This window comes from Ovis aries, chromosome 4 (assembly GCF_016772045.2).
Source record: "Ovis aries strain OAR_USU_Benz2616 breed Rambouillet chromosome 4, ARS-UI_Ramb_v3.0, whole genome shotgun sequence".
Taxonomy (NCBI): domain Eukaryota; kingdom Metazoa; phylum Chordata; class Mammalia; order Artiodactyla; family Bovidae; genus Ovis; species Ovis aries.
In genome coordinates this window covers 38567766-38585050 of record NC_056057.1, presented here as the reverse complement: position 1 = coordinate 38585050, position 17285 = coordinate 38567766, and the positions used below count along the sequence as shown (strand labels likewise).

The 17285-nt window shown below is 37.5% G+C and overlaps 1 protein-coding gene across 1 annotated transcript in view; it reads right to left on the bottom strand.

Annotated features, from left to right (window-relative positions):
- Positions 1-17285, bottom strand: part of SEMA3E (semaphorin 3E) — a 279257-nt gene that overhangs the window by 95332 nt on the left and 166640 nt on the right. The window contains exon 4 of the mRNA XM_027968533.3: positions 15596-15715. Within this exon, the coding sequence (XP_027824334.2) occupies positions 15596-15715 (120 nt within the window). The remainder of the gene's footprint in view (positions 1-15595; positions 15716-17285) is intronic.

Sequence of the window (17285 nt, the reverse complement as noted above, 5' to 3'; positions counted from 1 at the left end):
GCTGATTCATGTTGTGGTTTGACAGAAAACAACAAAATTCTGTAAAGCAATATTCTTACAACAAAAAAATAAATTTAAAAGAAAAAAAGTCAATCACTTAATTACATTAAGTGTAATGTATGCTATGATATGGAGAAGGCAATGGCACCCCACTCCAGTACTCTGGCCTGGAAAATCCCATGGACGGAGGAGCCTGGTGGGCTGCAGTCCATGGGATCACAGAGAGTCGGACATGACTGAGAAACTTCACTTTTACTTTTTACTTCCATGCATTGGAGAAGGAAATGGCAACCCACTCCAGTGTTCTTGCCTGGAGAATCCCACGGACGGGGGAGCCTGGTGGGCTGCCATCTATGGGGTTGCACACGACTGAAGTGACTTAGCTGTATGCTATGATATGCACCATTTAAATGAATGAGATAGAATTATTATGTCCAAATATATAAATAGGAGTGTCTGTGAAATATTTTTGAGCAAAAATTAACAAAATCAGAACTTCAAATAGAGTACATGTTTTATTATCACACATATATACACATGTGTTTGGAAAAATAAACATCAAACTATTAACAGAGAGGGATGCTACAAAAGAGGTGGGCAAAAGTTGGCACTGGAACACTTCACTTTTGTTTTTATTGACTTTTTCCATGTATTCTATGTATTGTGGAAAAAAAAAAAATAGCCCACATGGCAGAACTCACTGCTTCCTGAGGATCTGACCTCCTACTTCTTTAATTAGTTGGAGTCCATGCCTCTCCTGGTGCTTCATCCCCAGGGACCATTAGAAAAGCAGCTCAGCAGTACAGTTTCACTTGCTTTTCTCTGCACCTTCTCTTTGATCCTAGGCATGTGGAGCTAGAAAGTGGGGTTTCTCACTCACCTGCCTCACCTACAGATCATGCACAAGCATGAGCTGTAAGGGAAGTTTGTCAAGCAGTCGGCCTTTCCAGGAGTTTTCAAATCATGATTCTTGGACAAGAACTAGCCTAAGGAATTCTGTTTTCCTTCCCAGCAAAAATCATGTAACTGGCTTTCACTATTAAGGCTGACAGAAGAGAAAGACCCTGAAGGAACAATCCCTATATCTGAGACTCACTATTAAGGCTGACAGAAGAGAAAGACCCTGAAGGAACAATCCCTATACCTGAGACAATTTTAAATAACCTTAGGGATGTTAAAACTCATGCAAATAATAGACTGCAAGTTCCTGGAGAAAGTGTCATGCTCACTTTCTTATGTAACAGGGATTGTAACAATTGCCTTTTCTACCAGTTGCATTGAAAAAATCTTTTGATTTGCAATAAAGAAAGCAGAAAAACACTGTAGAAAATGACTGAACACCTAATGGACAGGATATACAATTTCTTTTAAGATATTAATTGCTGTTTGTCTTCAATTGCTGACTTCTAAATAAAAAAAATCTTGATATCATGTGCTATGAAATTTAGATTAACCGTCTTCACTTACTCAAAAAATGTATTTAAGATACAAAACAAAAGAAAGAAAAGTATTTTTCCTTCTGAAAAGAATTCTTAGGATATCTTTTTTTAAAAAGAACTATTGATATATTGCATTTATTTGACAACTACCATATTAATGTAAATAATTTCCTTTTTCACATTTAAATTTTAATGTCTATTCCAATGAATAAAATATTTCCATTCATCCTGCTTCAATAAAAAGTATTATTGTCAGGTAATCACTATGTTTATTGCTTATAAATTCCATTACCCGCTCCAGTCAAAAATACATATATGGCATATGGTCTCCAGAATGAAAACCTCACAGCCTAAGGTCAGAACAAAACATAAACATGACTTTATAAGGGCATACCTATGACCTTTAAGTCACCTATTTGAAATGGGTTATAAAATAAATTCCCATAATTTTTAAATCAATAAAATATTTCTATGTATTATTTTCACATGTCTATCAAGAAATTATAGGCCAAAGCTGCCCATGAAAACATGCAAGCGATAAGATTTATTAAAACATTTTGGTGCAAATTCTAATCTGAACATTTTTTTTAATAAACAGCGAATTTAACATATAAGAATTATCTTAAAATATAAATATGGCTAAGTATAAATTTTCATATATTTATCCTATTCAAATGGCTAGTGCCCACCCTAGATTTTTATAAAATTACTTTAAAATTATTATGTTTAATATTTTTTCACCAATTGTTAAAATAACTGCAGGTAAACAAATATAACAGAAAACCTTTAAGGGAACAAAACTGGAAATCTTTGAAACTTTGTATGTTTAAAAGTTGAGTATAAGAAGACCCAACTTTTGTGTGAACAAAATAATTTGTAGAATCAAAACATTCACATTTCTTTGTGAAAAACACAAAAAATATTAAATGCATGGCTATATTAATCTCAGTTGTGTAAAACAAACTATTAATAGCAGTTATGTAAGCCTAATGGGTAACTTTTTCAACTTCTAGAAACTGTTATTAGCTTTGTTGGCTTTCCCAATGAAATTTTGATTCTGTACTATAGGCAGAAACTAAAATTTAATCTGCTGTGTGTGTCAGTACTCAGTAGTGTCTGACTCTTCATGACCTCATGGACTGGAGCCTGCAAGCTTCTCTGTTCATGGGGATTCTCCAGGCAAGAATACTGGAGTGGGTTGCCATGCCCTCCTCCAGGGGACCTACGCAACCCAGGGGTTGAACCCAGGCCTCCTGCATTACAGGTGGATTCTTTACCAGCTGAGCCCTTAATCTGCTAAGAAACAACTGCTAAGGGCCTGTGAGGAAAATGTATCTGATAAAAATCCACGTGCTCATAATATGATATTTCAGTCCATTTTTAATACTTGAAGTATTGCTGCGTGAAAAGATATTTTAAATAATTATTGAAAAATAAAGGGTTCAAACTCAAAAGGAACCATAAGATAATATTATAAAACATGACTCTATAAAGGAAAGAAACTGTTATGTCTGGATAGTAATCTTTTACTGGCACATCACAAAATATTTAACTAGGGAATACAAACAATTAGAAAAATACATAATTTCTAGTCTATAAAGTACAAATGCGGATTAACTTGATAAAAATAATACTTGAGACAGTTTCTAACATATTTTCAAAGAGACTTAGATTGGATGAGGCATATGAATAATTCTTGATTTTGAAGGTGACTGTATCCCAATTTGAATAGTTGAGCTGCTCCTTTCTGCACTAGATGAAAAGTGTGTCAAAACCATATACTGAAAATCAAAAAGCACATTATCGTCTTGGTGCCAAACACATTTGCATAATGACTTTAGTCTGCAACTTTAAAAACTGATATAATAAACTTTAAATAAAAATACACTGAGAAAATTCATGCTATACTAATGAAATATGAGCAAGAGAGTTTCAGAAAAATATCTACTTCTGTTTTATTGACTAAGCCAAAGCCTTTGACTGTGTGGACCACAACAAACTCTGAAAAATTCTTAAAGAGATGGGAATACCAGACCACCCGACCTGCCTCTTGAGAAACCTATATGCAGGTCAGGAAGCAACAGTTAGAACTGGACATGGAACAACAGACTGGTTCCAAATAGGAAAAGGAGTACATTAAGGTTGTATATTGTCACCCTGCTTATTTAACTTATATGCAGAGTACCTCATGAGAAATGCTGGACTGGATGAAGCACAAGCTGGAATCAAGACTGTCGGGAGAAATATCAATAATCTGAGGTATGCAGATGACCCCACCCTTACGGCAGAAAGTGAAGAGGAACTAAAGAGCCTCTTGATGCAAGAGAAAGAGCAGAGTGAAAAAGTTGGCTTAAAACTCAATATTCAGAAAACAAAGATCATGGCATCTTGTTCCATTACTTCATGGCAAATAGGTGGGGAAACTGGAAACACTGACAGACTATTTTTGGGGGCTCCAAAATCACTCCAAATGGTGACTGCAGCCATGAAATTAAAAGACACTTGCTCCTTGGAGGAAAAACTATGACCAACCTAGACACCATATTAAAAAGCAGAGACATTATTTGCCAAGAAATGTCCACCTAGTCAAAGCTATGGTTTTTCCAGTAGTCATGTATGGATGTTAGAGTTGGACTATAAAAAAAGCTGAACACTGAAGAATTGATGCTTTTGAACTGTGGTGTTGGGGAAGACTCTTGAGAGTCCCTTGGACTGCAAGGAGAAATCAGTCCTGAATATTCATTGGAAGGACTGATGTTGAAGCTGAAACTCCAGTACTTTCGCCACCTGATGTGAAGAACTGACTCATTTGAAAAGACCCTGATGCTGGGAAAGATTGAAGGCAGGAGAAGAAGGGAATGACAGAGGATGAGATGGTTGGATGGCATCACCAACTCAATGGACATGAGTTTGAGTAAACTCTGGGAGTTGGTGATGGACAGGGAGGCCTGGTGTGCTGCAGTCCATGGGGTTGCAAAGAGCTGGACATGACTGAGTGACTGAACTGAGCTAAACTGAACTAAATACAGGGATCACAACCTTGCCATGGCAAAGGAGCCTACGTAACTCAATGAAGCTGAGGTATGCCATGCGGGGCCACCCCAAACGGATGGGTCACAGTGAAGAGCTCTGACAAAAAGCAGTCCACTGGAGGAGGGAATGGCAAACCACTCTAGTATTCTTGCCACAAGAACCCCTTGCAATGTATGAAAAGGCAAAAAAATGTGACACCAGAAAATAAGCTCCCTCCCCAACCCCCGGCCAGAAGGTGTCCAATATGCTACTGGGTAAGAGTGGAGGGCAATTACTAATAGCTCTAGAAAGAATGAAGCGGCTGGGTCAAAGCAAAAATGATGCTCAGTTGTGGATGTGTCTGGTCATGAAAGTAAAGTCCAATGCTGTCTGGGAGAGGGTGAAGGACAGGGAAGCCTGGCATGCTGCTGCCCATGGGGTTGCAAAAACTCAGACATTATTTAGTGACTGAACAACAATGAAATATACAGCAATTCTTGTTCAAATGCTAAAGCCCTGAGGACAATCAAATTTTCCCACGTTTGGGCAGGCAACAATCTGGAGGTGGCCCACATATTCATTCCTTGGTCTTTATAATTCTTACAAGGAGGAAAAGAAGTTTATTTTAAGAGGAGAGTCATGGACAAGGTTTAGGGAAAAAAATGACTATTTCTCACCCTTTGCTATGTGTGTTTGCCTTGCTTACCAAGAAACATCCTCTTAAAGCACTGAATATTCATTGGAAAGACTGATGCTGAAGTTGAAACTCCAATACTTTGGCCACCTGATGTGAAGAACTCACTCACTGGAAAAGACCCTGATGCTGGGAAAGACTGAAGGCATGAGGAGAAGGGGACAACAGAGGATGGGATGGTTGGATGGCGTCACCAACTTGATGGACATGAGTTTGAGCAAGCTCTGGGCGTTGGGGATGGACAGGAAAGCTTGCATGCTGCAGTCCATGGGGTCGCAAAGTGTCACAACTGAGCCAACTGAACTGAACTGAAAACATTTGCACTGATACAATCTTCGTTTTGTATGAAGATATGTAAGGGAGAGTATGGTAGAGAGAATACTAATAGTATCTAACATTCCCACTTCCTCTTACAGTTGGATGTTCAGTATAACTACCACAGCCTGGATATGGGCAAGAACTGCAAACATGGTGGAAAAGCCCTCTCTAGATTATGGTATTTTATATGGTGATGGTATAGTAGTTCTCATGATTAGGTTATATTATATAACTGGCTCTTAGTAAACTGGACAGAAAGATTCTCCTGCTGCCTTCAAAGGAGTACATTGCCATGATTTGACAGGGTCACTTGGCAAAGAACTGCTGGTGGGCCTTTAGGAGCTGAGAGCAGCCTCTGAGTGACAGCCATCAAGAAAATGGAAACTGAAGTCCCAAAACTGCAATGAACTGAATTCTGTCAACCACAAGCACATGGGAAATGATCCTGAGTGCTAGAAAGAGGCAGCCCGGGGAACACCCTGATGTCAGCATTCAAAGTCAGAAGCAATGCCTGGCCTCCTCCTGCCCCACAGAATCTTTGAGATAATAAATGTGTGCTGTTTGAAGCTGCCAAACTTTTGGTAATGTGTTTCACATCACAGAAAACTACTACAAATAGTAGAATGCAAATATCACTGTGATAAAGTCACTGTGTTCTAAGAGAAACGTAGTCTGTTAAATAACAAAAACAATCTCCATTCTGTCTCAGTTCAAGGTTTCTTCCAGTTCTCTAGAAACCTATATATTATAGCTGAACCTCTGGGATTGTCTTTTTGTTTTTTTTTGTCTGAACCTCTATATTCAACCCATAATTTCCATTTTGTTTGAAAGGTGAATAAAATTAGAGGTAGATAAAAACCTATCTATTTTATATTTGTATAGCATTTATTATCTGAAAGGTGCTCTTAGTGTCAACAGGGAAAACAAACCTAACTCCATATTGGATCTATTCCTTTAATTCTAACCTTTGTGCTCTGTTGCTTGTGCTTAGCCATGCTAGCTCTGCACTTTTCGTAAAAGAATGTTTCCTATAGCTTGAAATACAGAGGACAGCCTACTCTGTACTCTCGGGGTTCTGACCTTTGAGAGTCCATTCATATAGAGAGAAAAAGTTGCAGGACAGAGAATAGCATTTGCTTTATTGGAGGTTTATAGGAACATGTGACCAGACCTACATGGATAGCTGCAACAACAAACGATTCCAGCACCAGGAAGTTTGTGACAACAAGTTACACCCCTCCCCTTTTAGGATAAAAGAAGCCCAAATCTAACTGGGGTAAGATGGTTCCTTGGGACACTAGTTCACTATCTTCTTGGTTTGCTGGTTTTCCAAATAAAGTCACTATTCTTTGCCTCAACAACTTGTCTCTCCATTTATTGGCCCATCATGCAGTAAGCAGTAAGAGACTGAACTCGGTATCACTAGATTTGTGAGAGGATAGCAGTAGAGGCATACTTTTTATTCTCTGTAAATTCAACCAGGAAAACAGATGGATCAAGCAGAAATGCCAAAACAACACCTACAGCAAGGTGACTATGAAGACATCCTCATGAGCTCCCAAGTTACCAGCAGGTGTGGATGAACTATAGCAAGCTGTAAGACACACAGGGTGTTAATATCTTACAGGAGGAAGCAGAGAGAAGCAATCAGGTTTTGTCAAATGTGATAAGACCTCTCATATCTCCAGTAAATAGTGTAGTGTAGCATCGTTTTAGAATGGCAGCTGAATCTGAGAGGAATTCTTGCTGATTAATCTGTGGGGGATTTCAAGGGGCCTGTGGGAAGAATAGAGACCGTGAATCCCCTAAATTAAGTAGCCCACTTCCTTTCCAAGTAGAAACTGCTAAGAGTAGAATGTAATTTGTCCAAGAAAGTGATAAAGAAGGTGAAGAGAAAGCAATATCCACACAAAAGAGGAAGAGAGAACACCCAGGAGAATATCTGTATCTGTACCCATGTTCACAGCTACATTCTATATCCATGTCCATATCTTTATCTCCATATTTTTGAACATTTGACAAACCAGAATGGTGAGTTCTAAAAGGTGAGGCTAGACATACATCTATTCTGGTCCATATTTTCTTTTTAAAAATTCAGGAAAACTAATTTTATATAAAAATGAGCACCAAAAAAAGATCCCACCTGAATCCAGTATGTTACTATAAAAGAATAAGAAACAGAAAAGCATTATCATAGAAAGCTTGTTAAAAAGGCACACCACAAAATAGAGATGAGACTCAAACATAATATTTCAATACAAGCTGAAATTAATTTAGGAAAGAGACAAATAAAAGAAAACATAAATCAAAATTAGAAAAAATACAAAATGAAGTGGAAGAATTCAGGAAGGACTCTGAAATGAAGACTAAACTAGAAGAGGCATAAGTGAAAAAAACAAAACCAAGAATTCATGAGGAAAGAAAAAGAATGAAAATAAAATTTAAAAATAAAAAGAAATTATTTGATTTCAGTGTCCATTACTCAGGGGCATTCAATTTGTGAAAATGATCTAGCGATACATTCACATTCTGTGTACTTCTTAAATTTGCATTATACTTCAGTAAAAAAATAAAAATACTGAAATGAAAAAAGATAAATGTAATTCAAGAGAAAGTTGGTTTCTACTCTTTATGCCAGAAAACCACGATTTGCATCCAAATTTTATTGAAATCCCTTTCATAAATGTCTCCAAAGGCTTTCTAGATACAATGACACTGACTCTATGAGACTTCAAACAATGGTAATCACTTCCTCATTTTTGCATTATCTCACTCTCCTATTTTCCTCCTAACCTTCCTTGTCAACTTCTCAATAGATCCCTTTGTTTTTCTTCCTCCACTAGTCTTTCAAATATTGATGTTTCTGGGCACTATATTCAGTTATTTTCTCTTTTTACTCAAATTCTCTTCCTAAAGAGCTCAGCTTTCACACATATATAGGCTGTTAATCCTCAACTCTGCATTTCTAGCTTGGTTTCTCTCTTGAAAAATAGCCCTTTATCAGTTCAATTCAGTTCAGTCACTCAATCGTATCTGACTGTTTGCGACCCTGTGAACCACAGCATGCCAGGCCTCCCTGTCTATCACCAACTCCCGGAGGTTACTCAAACTCATGTCCATTGAGTCAGTGATGCCATCCAACCATCTCATCCGCTGCCATTCCCTTCTCTTCCTGCCTCAATCTTTCCCAGCATCAAGGTCTTTTCAAATGAGTTAGCTCTTTGCATCAGGTGGCCAAAGTATTGGAGTTTCAGCTTCAACATCAGTCCTTTCAATGAACATTCAGGACTGATTTCCTTTAGGATGGACTGGCTGGATCTCCTTGCAGTTCAAGGGACTCTCAAGAGTCTTCTCCAACACCACAGTTCAAAAGCATCAATTCTTCAGTGCTCAGCTTTCTTTATAGTCCAACTCTCACATCCATACATGACTATTGGAAAAACCATAGCTTTGACTAGATGGACCTTTTTTGGCAAAGTAATGTCTCTGCTTTTTAATAAGCTCAGGGGTCTCAAATAAACCTTGTGTGCACCAGGACCCAGGGACCCCACAGAGACTAAGACAGAACTGTGTCTGAGTGTCTCCGGTGGAGGTACAGGCCTGCAGTGGTCTGCTGCAGGGACAGGGGCTCTGGGTGTGGGTATGGTATAAGTCCTCTTGGAGAAGGTTGCCATTTACTCTACTATAGAGCTGCCAGAACTTACATAGGACTGGGAAATAGACTCTTGGAGGGCACAACAGAACCTCTGGCACCAGGACCCAGGAGAAACGAACTGACCACACAGGAGACTTGCCGGTGGGTGTCCAGAAATCTCTGGTGAAGGTGTGGGTCGGTGGTGGCCTGCTGCAGGGTTGGGAGCACAGACTGTAGCAGTGCATGCCTGGGTTCTTTTGAGGGAGGCCAGGATTCTCTTCATTACCTCCACCATAGTTTTTTCCCCAGGTAAATAGCAGGGAGGGAACACAGCTCCACCCATCAACTGAGAATTGGATTAAAGATTTACTGAGCATGGCCCCACCCATCAGAACAAGACCCAGTATCCCTCTTAGTCAGTCTCTCCCATCAGGAAGCTTCCATAAGCCTCTTATCCTTCTCCATCAAAGGGGAGACAGACTGGAAACCACCATCACAGAAGAGTAACCAATCTAATCAGATGGACCACAGCTTTGTCTAACTCAATGAAGCTATGAGCCATGCTGTGTAGGGCCACCCAAGATGGAGGGGTTATGGTGGAGAGTTCTGACAAAATGTGGTCCACTGGAGAAGGGAATGGCAAACCACTTCAGTATTCCTGCCTTGAGAATCCCATGAGCAGTATGAAAAGGCAAAAGATAGGACACCTAAAGATGAACTCCCCAGGTCAGTAGGTGCCCAATATGCAGCTGGAGATCAGTGGAGAAATAATTCCAGGAAGAATGAAGAGATGGAACCAAAGCAAAAGCAATACCCAGTTGTGGATGTGACTGGTGATAGAAGCAAGGTCCGATGTTGTAAAGAGCAATATTGCATAGGAACCTGGAATGCTAGGTCCATGAATCAAGGCAAATTGGAAGTGATCAAACAGGAGATGGCAAGAATGAACATCGACATTTTAGGAATCAGCAAACTAAAATGGACTGGAATGCAAGAATTTAACTCAGATGACCATTATATCTGTTACTGTGGGCAAGAATCCCCTAGGAGAAATGGAGTAGCCATCATAGTCACCAAAAGAGTCTGAAACGCAGTATTTGGATGCAGTCTCAAGAACAACAAAATGATCTCTGTTCGTTTCCGAGGCAAACCATTCAATATCACGGTAATCCAAGTCTATGCCCCAACCAGTAATGCTGAAGAAGCTGAAGTTGAAAAGTTCTATGAAGACCTACAAGACGTTCTAGAATTAACACCCCAAAAAAGATGTCCTTTTCATTATAGGGGAGTGGAATGCAAAAGTAGGAAGTCAAGAAACACCTGGAGTAACAGGCAAATTTGGTCTTGGAGTATAGAATGAAAAGCAGGGCAAAGGCTAATAGAGCCCTTTATATCCAACTGTTAATGAGACCTCTCAGTGATTAGCAGACAGTACCTCTCCTTTCAAACTTGCTCCTTATCCAACCCCTCTTATCTCCAAGAAAGAAAATGATCATATCCTCTGGTTCAATAAAAAGTTTCCTTGTCTACTATCCTAAGAAAACCCTTCTTTCAGCATTCCACTTTTTGATGTTGTTGTTTTTAATTGTATTGAAGTGTAGTTGATTTACAATGTTGTGATTCAATTTTCCATACTGTAAACCCTTTTTCATTGGGTTTGTCACACGACATGGAATATAGTTCCCTTTGCTATGCAGCAGGACCTTGTTGTTTATCCATTCTGTATATAATAGTTTACATCTGCTAATTCCAAATCCCAATCCTTCCCTCTGTCCCCCACCCAATCCAGCAACCACAAGTTTGATCTCTATGTCTGATCAACATTCCAGTTTTATATCCTTCTCCATATTTCTTTTCCTTAACAATTCTATCTCTGGATTAAATTGGCAATATTACTGCCTTTATTTTATCAGTATTCAGTCACTTCTTCATCTAAGTTCTAATTACTCATCCCTTTACCAAAATCACCCTCCCTGTAGCACTGATGATGTCTATTATTTTGTTCCTTTTACAAATGATTTTAATTGCACTAAACTGATTTGCCTTACACTGCTCTGCTCAGTCTGCTTATTAATATTCCCTAAACATTCTGTCATATTAAAAAAATGTCATTTTCCAAGTTAAATACCTGGATAAAGTGGCCTGCAGAGAAGGGAGGTGAGAGAAGATAATAAGAGAATAGGGGAGAGAGACAAAGAAGAAAATCCTTCAGGGATCCTTAACTTCCTAGGGTTCAGCAATTCAACCTATTCTGACAACATGCTATCCTAGCTCCAGGATCAATATTTTAAATAACTATACATGGAAATAAAATCATTATAATTGAAAAACACTGAGTATCTTTTTATGTTCTCTAGCTTCTTAATTCTCTCTTGCTATTAGACTTTGTTTTTCTTCCCAATCATCAAGAAATAAAATTGGAATTGCTTTCTGATTCCTTTTTGTCAGCAACATCTGATAAAATGTTAAGTTATATAAACTCCTGCTGAGTGTCTTCTCACATCAGCCCCACACTTCCTCTCCTTCGCTATCGTGACAACACTCAAATATCCTCGTGATCTCTCACGAAGACTCTTATAGCAATTCCCTTTAATTTCTCTCTGCCTTTCATCCCGCTCCACTTGAATCAATCCTAAATATTACTAATGACATGTCAATCAAACACTCTGCTCAAACTGCTCACCATCTCTATGCTGTTTCTAGAAATAACTACAGAATGACACTGTCTAGCATTAAAATCCTCCACCAATTTGCCCCAGCTTTATCTTCTGTTGTTTCCCAACCAACTGAACTAATGTCTATGAACCTATTTCCTATGTGCTATCTTTGTGTTTTTAAAACATTTTTCTTGCCTATAACAATTCGTAATTTTCACTCCCTTATATGAAAATTTATCAAGCCTCCAAATAGAGTTTTGATAAACTATTTTATCAAGCCTCCAAATAGGCTCTCACTGTCCTTATTATCATCTGCCACATGTTCCTTTTTGAAACATACATGTTTTTTTTCAAAATGTGTTTTTAATCAGACCTAGTATTTAGATAATTATATGAGAAAAATATTCAACATTATGTATATGAAGGTGAATTACATGGAGTTTCACTTCTACTAATGACACAGTTTGTACTGAACTAATTTCCACAAATAATGTTGACTAAGTAAGTAAAAAACAAACAAACAAACAATTATTTGAAGGCAATGGAAATCAGTTAAGAGCAGACAAAAATGAGAGTTTTTCATTCAAGAAAATCTCCTGATTAATGTGGGGAGGAATGGATAGAACTCAAGCAGAAAGCTGGAGACCTTCTAGCTTGGGAAGACACAGGACAAAGATTTAAGGTATCAGATCAACTTAAAGGTGGGAACGTACATCCAGAAACTGAGGAAGGTGCCCTGAAATATGGGAATATACTCTCTCCCAAGTCCTTAGCTGACACCTGAACTGCATATGGAAGCAGACCATGAAAGCAATGGCTGGAAATTTGACAGCGATGTGTGGTTGTTGATGACTACAAAGCAGTTTTGAATGGGAATCCCAGCCAAGTAAACTGCTAGAACAAAAATCTTCAAAGGAAACAGAATTCAGAATCAAGAATTAAAGTATATAATCTATTTTATAATGTACAATACAAAATAAAAATTACTATACATGCAAAAAAAGAAAACATGATTCACAGTCAAGAGAAAAACCAGTCAATGCAGTTCAGTTCAGTTCAGTCGCTCAATTGTGTCTGACTCTTTGTGACTCAATTAACTGCAGCACGCCAGGACTCCTTGTCCATCACCAACTCCCAGAGCCTACCCAAACTCATGTCCATTGAGTCGGTGATGCCATCCAGCCATCTCATCCTCTGTCGTCCCCTTCTCCTCCTGCCCTCAATCTTTCCCAGGATCAGAGTCTTTTCAAATGAGTCAATGCAAACTCAGCTTAAAGTAACTCAGATGTTAAAATTAGCACACAGGGATTTGAAAACTGCTGTTAAAATATGTTAAAAAGTTTAAAAGAAAGAGTCATAACAAATAAAAATATGTGGGGGAGCACTCAGTCCAGAAATGGAAAATATATAAAATGGAAGTTCTAGAACTGAAAAGTACACTATTTCTATGGACAAGTAACGGGGTGGTCTTAAGAGCATATTGGTGATGCTGGAAGGAAGGGTTGGAACTTGAAAATAAATGTAAAGTATTTACCCACTTTGAAAAACAGAGGGAAAAAAGATTAAATAAGAATGAACAGAATCTCAGCAATCTGCGGGACAAGGCCCCAAAGTCAATCTATCTATCTCTATCTATTTATATTCATCTTTCCATAAGTCCCTGAAGAAAAGTGAAGGAAAAAGGAAGAGGTATTATTTGGAAAAATGATGGCCAAAAATTTGGTGTAAAACATAAACTCTGTATCCAAAAAAACCTTAGTGTGCCAAGAAATAAAACTATCATTTTTTATCAAGTATCCCGAGAAATAAAAATACCCATCTCTCCACTATCAACACCACACACATAGGCACAGTATAGAAAAACTACTGAAAACCAAAGATAAAGAGAAACTGTTGAAAGATAAAGCAATTACAAACAGGGTAATATCAATATGAATGAAAGCTGAACTTACATCAGAAAGAGATTAGGTGACAATGAGGCATTCTTGAGACGTTTATAGAAACAAACAAAAGAAATACTGTTAACCCAAAATTCTATACTCAGGGAAAATATCTTCCAGAAATAAAGATGAAAGAAAGTCATTTTCAGATCAATGAAAACTGAGAGGATTTCTTTCCCTTAGATCTGCACCACAAATTGTCTACATTCTGAATTGTATATATGTATACTTATGTGTTTGTATGTATACTTATGTGAGTATATATATATATACATGCATATATATACACATATGTATACTTATACATACATGTATACATATTATACACATACATATTTATATATATTCTTATATACAGAATATATATAAATATTCTGACTTTGCACTAGCCTCCCTTGCCTTCTATATCTCTGCCTAAGTTCTCCCATTTTATCACTTGCATTGTTACTCTAAAATAATTTAGTAAATACACTGTGATGTATTTGTGTATGCTATTTAATCTACAACTAGAGGTGGTTTCTTAACATTTAAAATATGTTAATCAAAAATCCTGCCTATAAGGATGCTTACCAGCTGAAGTGCCCCAATCAGGGGCACTTTCTAGAGGCATTTAGAGTTAGCACTTCAGATACTGCTAATTATGTGTGCACATGAGTGTTAACTAGTATCAGGAATATCAGAAATAATTTTTCAGGAATATCAGTGAAATGAATGTTGTTCTTCATACATGGTAGCTGAAAATAGTTTACAGTCACTGCTGCCTTTTCATAAATGTACAAGAGTCAAGGGGTTAGCAGATGTAAATTATTACATACAGAATGGGTAAACAACAAGGTCCTACTGTATGGCACAGGGAACTATATTCAATATCCTGTGATAAATCATATGGAAAAGAGTATTTTAAAAAAGGGGGTGTCTATATGTGTATAACTGTCTCACTGTGCCATACAGTGGAGGCTGGCATAACACTGTAAATGAATTAGAATTTTTTTAAAAAAGAGAGAGTCTTGCTGCTTAGCTACAGATCATCCAGAGCTCTGTTCTCTCTGTGTCCCATCTTGATGTAGGATTCTGCCTTCTGATTACAAGGAAAGGTAACAGATCCTGACATCAGAACATTGCTTAGTATGTTTCACAGTGAAACTGAGATCTAAAGTGCTTGACATGTGCCTAAATAAGCGAGAGCTGGCAGTTTACCCAGTTTGTTGAAACCAGTTATATGACTGATCATCAAGCCTGCTACTTTATATATGCATGTAGCAGAATTCAGTTGGATTTGCTTAAATGATACCATATCACCTAGTGGTGGGGTCTTAGGGGAAGACATGGATAGCTCTCATCAACTATTACTTATCTTAAGTCAGTTTGCAATCTATCCCCCACCTCAACTCCACCTCCCTACCTCACCTGGCCAAGAAAAGGAGTTATTATAGGATCAACAAGCCTGTGCATGTCTTTTAAAAGATACTGTATGTAATAATTTTGTTTATATAAATTTACTTACACATACACATGTGTGTGTATATGTATATATGTTCATGTATATATATATATATATATGTTCATGTATATATATATATATAAATACATTCATTCTACTCTGGTGCTTATACCAATACAAATCATATAAGAACACAGTTTGATATTAAGAAATATTTTTAAGTGGACAAATTAAGTAAATGAAATTCTTCAGTGAAGGAATGCATAAAGAATTAACTGGTTCACAGATTTTGTAACTGACAAGAAATCTTTTTGCCTCTTACTCAAGCAAATTAATTCAGAATATCACAAATGCTCTTCTCTTTTATCCAAAGAAATGCCATAACCTTTCTTTTAAAACAAAGTTATTTTAAGCATTACTTTTGATAATTCATTCAGAGCAATGAATGAAACTGTCATACCTCCAAATGGTATCCAACTCTGATGAAGGCACAGAGTGGGTCAAAAGCTCCTGTCCCGCAGGTCAGTAGATGTGTTCTGTTATAGTGATGCAAAACCCGAACATAATTTGCACATTCATTCTAAAACCGGGAGAAAAAAAGGAATTGGTTAGTGTCATAAAAATGCTTTGCTTCTTTTTTTGACTGTTGTTTTTCCTAACCCTAGACATCTCATGTATAAGCCTCCCTTGGTTAGGGAAGGCAAAGGGGGCAAAATGAAAAGAGGACAATGACCAGCAGAAGAGTCAGGGGAGACGGATATAGCGAGATATCAATTACAATCAATAATAGGAGTGCATCATTATGAGGTATTCTAGTACACAACTGAGCAGTTTTTTTTAAAAAAAGCACTGGTCAGAAGTGCATTCAGGTGTAGATTTCCACGGCAATGTTTCACTAGGTAATTAAATTATTATCAATACTGTTATTTTTTAAAGTACATATAAATCAACATCAAGTCAGAAGACCAATCAGTAGAAGTAGTTTCATTACCCTCAAGGAAACATATGCAGACTTCGGGGCACAAAGAGTTCTGATGTTTGGAAAAGTAAGTCCTGTATTTTCAAACTCATAAATTCATATAAAGGACTTTCAAAGAGAATTTTCAAGTAAACAGATGGAAACTAACTGGTAAAAATAACATTTTATACCTATTACTGTAAGATTACAGTCCTGGGATCAGCAAACTTTTTATATAAAGAACCAGAGAGTAAATATATTTAGTTTGATGGGCCATCTGGTCTCTGTTGCAACTACTTAACTTCTGCAGCTATAGCATAAAAGCAGCCATTGTCAGCAGAAAAATAAATGGATATGGATATATTCCAAGAAAACTTCATTCATGGCAGGTCACATTTGGCCTCAGATCTCTAGTTTGTCTAAAATGGGATTCAACTGTAAGCTCATCAGAAAACAGAATCTCAGTTTTGTACATCTTTATATTCCATAATTAATCAAACTCAGTACCTCATACACAGCCCACACTCAACAAAGTTTTAATAGATCAATCATTAGGTGAGTATGCTAAATGAAAAAATGTTCTAAAACTGTTTCAAACCAACTTAACTAAATTTTAGTGAATATCTTGTTGGCAAATTAATCCCAGGGACAGAGGAGCCTGGTGGGCTGCTGTCTATGGGGTCGCACAGAGTCGGACATGACTGAAGCGACTTAGCAGCAGCAGCAGTACATTTAAATTATGACAGAAATACCAAACCCTTTAATTGCTAAATATTACCTTGACATTAGTAGATGTAGTAGTCAGTAAAAGATATTTTATAAAGATAGATTTTGAGTTTTAAAGTCTCTCATATAACAGTATTGGGATGAAAAAAGCCAACAGAACCATCATACCATACATGACAAAGATTATAGCATTCCCTTGGCAAGAACAAGTAATGCACTAATGAACAGATTATTTGGGTTACTAAGATTTATTTCTTTAATTTCCCATTAACATAGCATCCTAGTCTATGGATGACCCATATATTGGGAAAATCTAATATTCTATTTTCATCTTGCTGTAAGCGCATGCTTCTCATCTCCTGAAATGGGCACATCTTGAGGGGACAATGAGACCATATTCTGGCTCTGCTGGGTTTAGACTGACACAGCCTCTGAACGTGTTTAATCAGTCAGCAACAGGCTGCAG